At 36.5% G+C, this 10,332-nt stretch overlaps 1 protein-coding gene across 1 annotated transcript in view; it reads right to left on the reverse strand.

The window, feature by feature from the left end:
* Positions 1 to 2,609: 2,609 nt before the first annotated feature.
* LOC110465048 overlaps positions 2,610 to 10,332 on the reverse strand; it is a 23,974-nt gene continuing 16,251 nt past the window's right edge. Inside the window, exons 12-13 of the mRNA XM_021520622.1 lie at positions 6,002 to 6,123; positions 2,610 to 4,827 (exon numbers count right to left, since the gene is read on the reverse strand). Of these exons, the coding sequence (XP_021376297.1) occupies positions 4,600 to 4,827; positions 6,002 to 6,123 (350 nt within the window). The 3' untranslated portion in view covers positions 2,610 to 4,599. The remainder of the gene's footprint in view (positions 4,828 to 6,001; positions 6,124 to 10,332) is intronic.

The following is a 10,332-nucleotide window of genomic DNA, read 5'->3' on the forward strand; positions in this document are numbered from 1 at the left end:
CCCCCCCCTCCAATTATCTAACTGATGCCCCATTCCCTCATCACCATCTAACTGATGCCCCCTCTACCATCCCCCACATACACACACTCACTGCACCCTTTCTACCTTAAATCTTCATTTCTTTTAACCATTTACTACAAATGTTCACAACAGTCATCTTCCAACTACAATCTTGGTGTTTAGATCCAAAAAAAAAATTATAGCAGCAAGCGTTCCTTTAAAATTTCAGCCAATAGCAGCAAGCGTTCCTTTAAAATTTCAGCCAACATCTGACAGTTGTTATACGTGCACAACATGGTAGTAGTTGTTTACCTAATAACTTGAGGAAACAGTGGCAAAGCTGAAGAACAGAGGCCCTCAACAGCAAAAATCATTTGAATGTAGTTTTTCAAATCTTTTCAACACAGAAAATTATAGATACATGTGAAAATTAGAAGAAAAAAAAATTGGTTTACATTTATGAAACATAAAATGTCAAAAGAACACATGGGAAAGAGAGTATGTTTGAAGCGAGGATACATAACGTATTCATCTCAAAACTTAGAAATCAATCAAATGGAGAATCAAGATAATTAAACTACAGCAGCAAGGGCAAACATATACTAGTCAGACAGTTATCACAGTGAGCTTCTAGTAATGCTGACATCAAACACTTATAGTATAACACTGAACGGTTTGACTAGATAACAAGTACTGTATCGGGCGCCACATTTACTTTGACTACCACAGGTGACGCACACCAGGCGACACATTTATTTTGACTACCACAGGTGATGCATACCAGGCGACACATTTACTATGACTATCACTAGTGACACATACCAGGTGACACATTTACTATGACTATCACTGGTGACACATACCAGGCGACACATTTACTTTGACTATCACAGGTGACGCCCACCAGGCGCCACATTTACTTTGACTACCACAGGTGACGCATACCAGGCGACACATTTACTATGACTATCACTGGTGACACATACCAGGCGACAGATTTACTAAGACTATCACTGGTGACACATACCAGGCGACACATTTACTATGACTATCACTAGAAACACATACCAGGCGACACATTTACTATGACTATCACTGGTGACACATACCAGGCGACACATTTACTTTGACTATCACTGGTGACGCACACCAGGCGACACATTTACTTTGACTACCACAAGTGACGCATACCAGGCGACACATTTACTTTGACTACCACAGGTGACGCATACCAGGTGACACATTTACTTTGACTATCACAGGTGACGCATACCAGGCGACACATTTACTTTGACTACCACAGGTGACGCATACCAGGCGACACATTTACTGTGACTATCACTAGTGACACATACCAGGCGACATTTACTGTGACTATCACTGGTGACACATACCAGGCGACATTTACTGTGACTATCACTGGTGACGCATACCAGGCGACACATTTACTATGACTACCACAGGTGATGCATACCAGGCGACACATTTACTGTGACTATCACTAGTGACACATACCAGGTGACACATTTACTTTGACTATCACTGGTGACACATACCAGGCAACATTTTCTGTGACTATCACTGGTGACGCACACCAGGCGACACATTTACTTGGACTATCACTGGTGACGCATACCAGGCAACAGATTTACTTGGACTATCACTGGTGACGCATACCAGGCGACACATTTACTTTGACTACCACAGGTGACGCATACCAGGCGACACATTTACTTTGCTATCACAGGTGACGCATACCAGGCTACACATTTACTTTGACTACCACAGGTGACGCATACCAGGCTACACATTTACTTTGACTACCACATGTACAGGTGACGCATACCAGGCGACACATTTACTTGACTACCACAGGTGACGCACACCAGGCGACACATTTACTTGGACTATGATGCACTTAATGCCTTACACACTTTTAATAGAGTTACAAGAAAGTTGGTATGAGCACAGCATCCAGGCTTGAGCACAAGAATGGTTTCATGAATAGGGACCCTGGTCGCTGACAATCAACCCGGTCCAGTTCCCCTACGCCATATTATATACTAGGACACATATCAATCACATTTACTAGAACTATCACAGATGTTTCAGCAGAAAGAAGAACATAGTTTCAATGATAAAGTTTCCTGTCAATAACATTGATTGTCATTTTAATAATACAGGTAGACTGAAAATCACAATCTTTTAAAACAAATACTGTTTAAGTGACTATATATCACAGCTTATGTCAACAATATCACAGCTTATGTCAACAATATAATACAACAACCTTGTTATAAGAAAATTACAGAAACAAACAATAATAGTTACATATTTGTCTACAAAGTTATTGGAAGTCAGTCAATAATTTTAAAAGGAAGAGCAACTTTTGGATTAAAAAAATATTAGGAATTCAATTATTTTTCATATAAATATATAGTTTTCATGCCACCTTAGTTATATCACCAATAGTTCCCTCGGCTAAAGACAGCCGAAGGCAGCAATTAAGCTGAGAACATCGCGGACAAGGAACGCTGATGTAGAGGACCTATTCTTGCGCAAGATGCACTATCACATAAAGTGAGTCAAGGAGAGATAAGCACCAGAAAGAAGGAACGAGATATCAAAAACGTGGAACATGTGCATGTGGGGATCTGGCCCGGTAAATGTGTAAAATCTCAATTTCCTCGGAATGCCCTCATAAGTCGCCTCTCAATTCTGCAGTGGATATCACAGTCACAGCAGGGGGTCCACACTTAATCGCCTCTTTCGGTTTGAAGGAATAATGCTTGCAGGAATAATGTGTGTATTATCCAGTACATATGTATATGTATTATCCAGTACATTTGTACATATATGTATTATCCAGACTACACATGTTATAGTTTTAGCTCAGAGTATGTATTACAAATTTAAGATCTCAAAATCATGGTATTATTTATAACAAGCTAAATTGCACATAGTACTGACAGCTTCAAAAGCTACAATATAATGAAGAATTCTGCCCACAATTTCTTGTTGCCATTTCTAGTTGATAACATGACTTATAAGCTGATACATGAAGCTTTGAGCTCTGGAAGTGTTCTAAACAAAGTGTTCTGAACAAATTCAATGATCCTGTACATTTTACAATTATTTTTACAAAAATAGTTGACAAAATATACTCCTAATATCACAATGCACCATATATGAACATAGTTATAATTATGTAAATCATATATCAACAAAATGGTAAATTAATGACCCTGTGTTATTCCACGTAATTACAGTACAGCCACTGTACACACTATAATTACAGTACAGCCACTGTACATACTATAATTACAGTATAGCCACTGTACATACTATAATTACAGTACAGCCACTGTACATACTATAATAACAGTACCGCCACTGTACACACTATAATTACAGTACAGCCACTGTACACACTATAATTACAGTACAGCCACTGTACACACTATAATTACAGTACAGCCACTGTACACACTATAATTACAGTACAGCCACTGTACACACTATAATTACAGTACAGCCACTGTACACACTATAATTACAGTACAGCCACTGTACACACTATAATTACAGTACAGCCACTGTACACACTATAATTACAGTACAGCCACTGTACACACTATAATTACAGTACAGCCACTGTACACACTATAATTACAGTACAGCCACTGTACACACTATAATTACAGTACAGCCACTGTACACACTATAATTACAGTACAGCCACTGTACACACTATAATTACAGTACAGCCACTGTACACACTATAATTACAGTACAGCCACTGTACACACTATAATTACAGTACAGCCACTGTACACACTATAATTACAGTACAGCCACTGTACACACTATAATTACAGTACAGCCACTGTACATACTATAATTACAGTACAGCCACTGTACACACTATAATTACAGTACAGCCACTGTACATACTATAATTACAGTACAGCCACTGTACACACTATAATTACAGTACAGCCACTGTACATACTATAATTACAGTACAGCCACTGTACACACTATAATTACAGTACAGCCACTGTACATACTATAATTACAGTACAGCCACTGTACACACTATAATTACAGTACAGCCACTGTACATACTGTAATTACAGTACAGCCACTGTACACACTATAATTACAGTACAGCCACTGTACATACTATAATTACAGTACAGCCACTGTACACGCTATAATTACAGTACACACGGTAATTACAGTACAGCCACTGTACACACTATAATTACAGTACAGCCACTGTACATACTATAATTACAGTACAGCCGATCACTGTCTTTGTTATACAAAGTAATTGTATTGCTTTGGCCTGAAACCATTGGAAACAGATGTACATGTATCTGTTCAGCTTAACATATTTACAACAAGAATTTCTGATAAAATATTCTAATTTCATTAAACCTAACTTGAATAGCTTTAAGGGAAAACAATTCTTGCATTGAAAAACTTGTCTTAAAACACACATTTTGACACATTTCATCCTTGTCTAGTTCATGTACACATTAAAATATTGTTTGATTTCCTATTATTTCTAGGAAATCTTTTCACCTTATATGTTTAAATGAGATCTCTGAGAGTAAGATTACTAAAAGCATTGCCTTCTAAAGCTAGGTCATTGTTTTGACGTCTGTGGTCGGTCTTCTTGCGACTTTTATTTTGGCGAAGTGCTAGGTGTTCGCCAAACTGTCGTCTGGGGTGGCGAGGAGGGCGCCCTCTAGTGGCTGAGCTCCTATCTACCGGTGAATGATTTTCTGGACTGTTACCAACAAACAGGTCTTTATAATGCTGTAAGTAAAGAATATAACTTCAGTTTAGATGTGTCAGTTAACCCTTTCACCACTGTAGACCATAATGGACTCATCCATATCAATGCATGGCAGAGTCTACTAAAGTTACATTGGGGTGAAAGGGTTAAGATCATGTTTGTTTTTTATTGTTATAGTGTGGGGATCTGAAATGTTTCCAAGTTACAACCAGGTACACATTCCCTTCAGCTGGGGATAGACTCCATGGCCAATTCCGATATCACAATTGTGTTTGTCTCTTTGTACCCAGCAATTGTATCAATGATTATCTTCTTGGCATCTCAACCATCTCAAAGCTATGACTGAGGAACAATGTATCCAGGGTCAGGGCCGCATGCCAGGCCATCTCGGTATCATATGTGTACATATTCATCTCTTAATTTTTAACCATCAATTGTATATATATGGTCAAAGGATGGAGATCTTTTTACAATTTTTACAATTTTGAATCTTCACCACCTGATGATAGTTCCAACCCAATATGGCTGATAGAAATCACACAATTTCAGAGAAGTCACTTAAAGCAGTATGACAAATTTATTTCTTTGCCCCTGCCCCACAGCCCCTCATTTGCACTATTTTGTATACCCCCAACACCTGAGAATGCTTCCAACCAAATATGGTTCATATCTTAGTTCCAGAGAAAAAAACGCTTTAAGCAAAATAGCCTAATTACTCTTTCTGACCTTGCCCCTTAGCTCCCAGGGGGGGTCAGCCCCACTGTTTACACAAATTTGAATCCCCACCTTCTAAGATATTCGTCTCATAGTTTTAAAACAGAAATTGTTTCAAGCAATATGGCCAAATCATCCGTGAGGCCCCACATCTCAGCCCTCCTGCAGTTAGTCCATCAATTGGTATACTTCTGACTCCCCACTACCTAATTAGGAAGCCTCCAGTCAAATTTGGTGAAATTCCAATCAGAGGTTCAGAAGAAGAAGTTTTTTTAGATGGAAATGCTGACAAACAGACAGACGGACGCCACAATATGGCATAAGTTCTCCTTGATTTTTTTTTTAACAGTTGAGCAAAAAATGTATTATACAGCAAAGATATGTAACAGATACATTAGCCAAATGTATCGTAATGATATATCTATCTGATGTAATAAGGAAAGAATACAGCTGAGCAACTCGCTACAAAGTAGGTCATACCTGCAGCCTATTTAGGATGGCATTCTCATCCTCTGTAGTAGTGGTGGAGCCCGACTCCGCTCGATCTCGGCTCCGGGAACGGTTACCCTGATTGCTTCCATTGGCTGAACCATGCCCACGATCTTCCGAGATAAAGCTCAACATGTATTCTATGTCTGAACCCCACAGGAGGGAAAGGAGTAAGGAAAAAAGAAAACAAACAAAAGCATGCAGTTAGGCAAGAACATAAAGCACTATTCAGTTAGACAAGGATATAAAGCAACATGCATCAAAGGTTAGGATATACAGCAACATGCATTAAAGGTTAGGATATACAGCAACATGCATTAAAGGCTAAGATTTAACGTCTACCCAGTTTTAGTAAAGCACTATATCAGTAAGGCTTGAATATGTAGCACCATGCAGTTAGGCTAGTATATAAAACAACATGCAGTTAGGCTTGGATATAAAGCACAATGCAGTTAGACTAGGAAATGTAGCCCATACATATAGATTAGAATATAAAGCAACATACATTTGGGCTAGGATATATAGCCCTATACAGTTAGACTAGGATATATAGCCCTATACAGTTAGACTAGGATATATAGACTAGGATATATAGCCCTTTACAGTTAGACTAGGATATATAAACTAAGATATATAGACTAGGATATATAGCCCTATACAGTTAGACTAGGATATATAGCCCTTTACAGTTAGACTAGGATATATAAACTAAGATATATAGACTAGGATATATAGCCCTTTACAGTTAGACTAGGATATATAGACTAGGATATATAGACTAGGATATATAGCCCTATACAGTTAGACTAGGATATATAGACTAGGATATATAGACTAGGATATATAGCCCTATACAGTTAGACTAGGATATATAGACTAGGATATATAGCCCTATACAGATAGACTAGGATATATAGCCCTATACAGTTAGACTAGGATATTTAGACTAGGATATATAGACTAGGATATATAGCCCTATACAGTTAGACTAGGATATATAGACTAGGATATATAGACTAGGATATATAGCCCTATACAGTTAGACTAGGATATATAGACTAGGATATATAGCCCTATACAGTTAGACTAGGATATATAGACTAGGATATATAGACTAGGATATATAGCCCTATACAGTTAGACTAGGATATATAGACTAGGATATATAGCCCTATATATTTAGACTAGGATATATAGACTAGGATATATAGCCCTATACAGTTAGACTAGGATATATAGACTAGGATATATAGACTAGGATATATAGCCCTATACAGTTAGACTAGGATATATAGACTAGGATATATAGCCCTATATATTTAGACTAGGATATATAGACTAGGATATATAGCCCTATACAGTTAGACTAGGATATATAGACTAGGATATATAGACTAGGATATATAGCCCTATACAGTTAGACTAGGATATATAGACTAGGATATATAGCCCTATATATTTAGACTAGGATATATAGACTAGGATATATAGCCCTATACAGTTAGACTAGGATATATAGACTAGGATATATAGACTAGGATATATAGCCCTATACAGTTAGACTAGGATATATAGACTAGGATATATAGCCCTATATATTTAGACTAGGATATATAGACTAGGATATATAGCCCTATACAGTTAGACTAGGATATATAGACTAGGATATATAGACTAGGATATATAGCCCTATACAGTTAGACTAGGATATATAGACTAGGATATATAGCCCTATATATTTAGACTAGGATATATAGACTAGGATATATAGCCCTATACAGTTAGACTAGGATATATAGACTAGGATATATAGACTAGGATATATAGCCCTATACAGTTAGACTAGGATATATAGACTAGGATATATAGCCCTATACAGTTAGACTAGGATATATAGACTAGGATATATAGACTAGGATATATAGCCCTATACAGTTAGACTAGGATATATAGACTAGGATATATAGACTAGGATATATAGCCCTATACAGTTAGACTAGGATATATAGACTAGGATATATAGACTAGGATATATAGCCCTTTACAGTTAGACTAGGATATATAGACTAGGATATATAGACTAGGATATATAGCCCTATACAGTTAGACTAGGATATATAGACTAGGATATATAGACTAGGATATATAGCCCTATACAGTTAGACTAGGATATATAGACTAGGATATATAGACTAGGATATATAGCCCTATACAGTTAGACTAGGATATATAGACTAGGATATATAGACTAGGATATATAGCCCTATACAGTTAGACTAGGATATATAGACTAGGATATATAGACTAGGATATATAGCCCTATACAGTTAGACTAGGATATATAGACTAGGATATATAGACTAGGATATATAGCCCTATACAGTTAGACTAGGATATATAGACTAGGATATATAGACTAGGATATATAGCCCTATACAGTTAGACTAGGATATATAGACTAGGATATATAGACTAGGATATATAGCCCTTTACAGTTAGACTAGGATATATAGACTAGGATATATAGACTAGGATATATAGCCCTATACAGTTAGACTAGGATATATAAACTAGGATATATAGACTAGGATATATAGACTAGGATATATAGACTAGGATATATAGCCCTATACAGTTAGGCTAGGATATATAAACTAGGATATATAGACTAGGATATATAGACTAGGATATATAGACTAGGATATATAGCCCTATACAGATAGACTAGGATATATAGACTAGGATATATAGACTAGGATATATAGCCCTATACAGTTAGACTAGGATATATAGACTAGGATATATAGACTAGGATATATAGCCCTATACAGTTAGACTAGGATATATAGACTAGGATATATAGACTAGGATATATAGCCCTATACAGTTAGACTAGGATATATAGACTAGGATATATAGACTAGGATATATAGCCCTATACAGTTAGACTAGGATATATAGACTAGGATATATAGACTAGGATATATAGCCCTATACAGTTAGACTAGGATATATAGACTAGGATATATAGACTAGGATATATAGCCCTATACAGTTAGACTAGGATATATAAACTAGGATATATAGACTAGGATATATAGACTAGGATATATAGACTAGGATATATAGCCCTATACAGTTAGACTAGGATATATAGACTAGGATATATAGCCCTATACAGTTAGACTAGGATATATAGCCCTTTACAGTTTGACTGGGATATATAAACTAGGATATATAGACTAGGATATATAGCTCTTTACAGTTAGACTAGGATATATAGCCCTTTACAGTTAGACTAGGATATATAAACTAGGATATATAGACTAGGATATATAGCCCTATACAGTTAGGCTAGGATATATAAACTAGGATATATAGACTAGGATATTTAGACTAGGATATATAGACTAGGATATATAGCCCTATACAGTTAGGCTAGGATATATAGCCCTATACAGTTAGACTAGGATATATAGACTAGGATATATAGCCCTATACAGTTAGGCTAGGATATATAGCCCTTTACAGTTAGACTGGGATATATAAACTAGGATATATAGACTAGGATATATAGACTAGGATATACAGACTAGGATATATAGCCCTATACAGTTAGGCTAGGATATATAGCCCTATACAGTTAGACTAGGATATATAGACTAGGATATATAGCCATATACAGTTAGACTAGGATATATAGCCCTATACAGTTAGACTAGGATATATAGCCCTATACAGAAATTAATAACCATATTAAGTCTACCCATAGTGGTGTTTTCTGTATAACTTCCTGTCTATAGTAACCACCTGTTTACAAGGACCACCTACCTATAATTAACATGTTAAGTCTAATATCTTCAATAAGATCATAGCTTGACAAAGGGACCAGTTTGTCTTGAAACATATTGCAACATGTTTAATATGTACATTGTGTAGAAAGTAAACTTTGATATTACATATTAAGTCTTCCCTTGGTGGTGTTTTCTGTATAAGTTGTAACTTCCTGCCTATAGTGACCACCTGTCTACAGGGACCACCTGCCTATAAATACTATATTAAGCCTACTCTAAGTGGTGTTTTCTATAAAACAACTTGTCTATAGTGACCATCTGTCTAAAGGGAACACCTGCCTTTATTTACCATATTAAGTCTTTCCTTGGTGGTGCTTTCTGTGTAAATTATAACTTCCTGCCTATAGTGACCACCTGTCTACAGGGACCACCTGCCTATGCTTACTATATTATGTCTACCCTAAGTGGTGTTTTCTATATAACAACCTGCCTATAGTGACCACCTGTCTACAGGGACCACCTGCCTAT

This window comes from Mizuhopecten yessoensis, unplaced genomic scaffold (genome assembly GCF_002113885.1).
Source record: "Mizuhopecten yessoensis strain PY_sf001 unplaced genomic scaffold, ASM211388v2 scaffold11047, whole genome shotgun sequence".
NCBI classification, from domain to species: domain Eukaryota; kingdom Metazoa; phylum Mollusca; class Bivalvia; order Pectinida; family Pectinidae; genus Mizuhopecten; species Mizuhopecten yessoensis.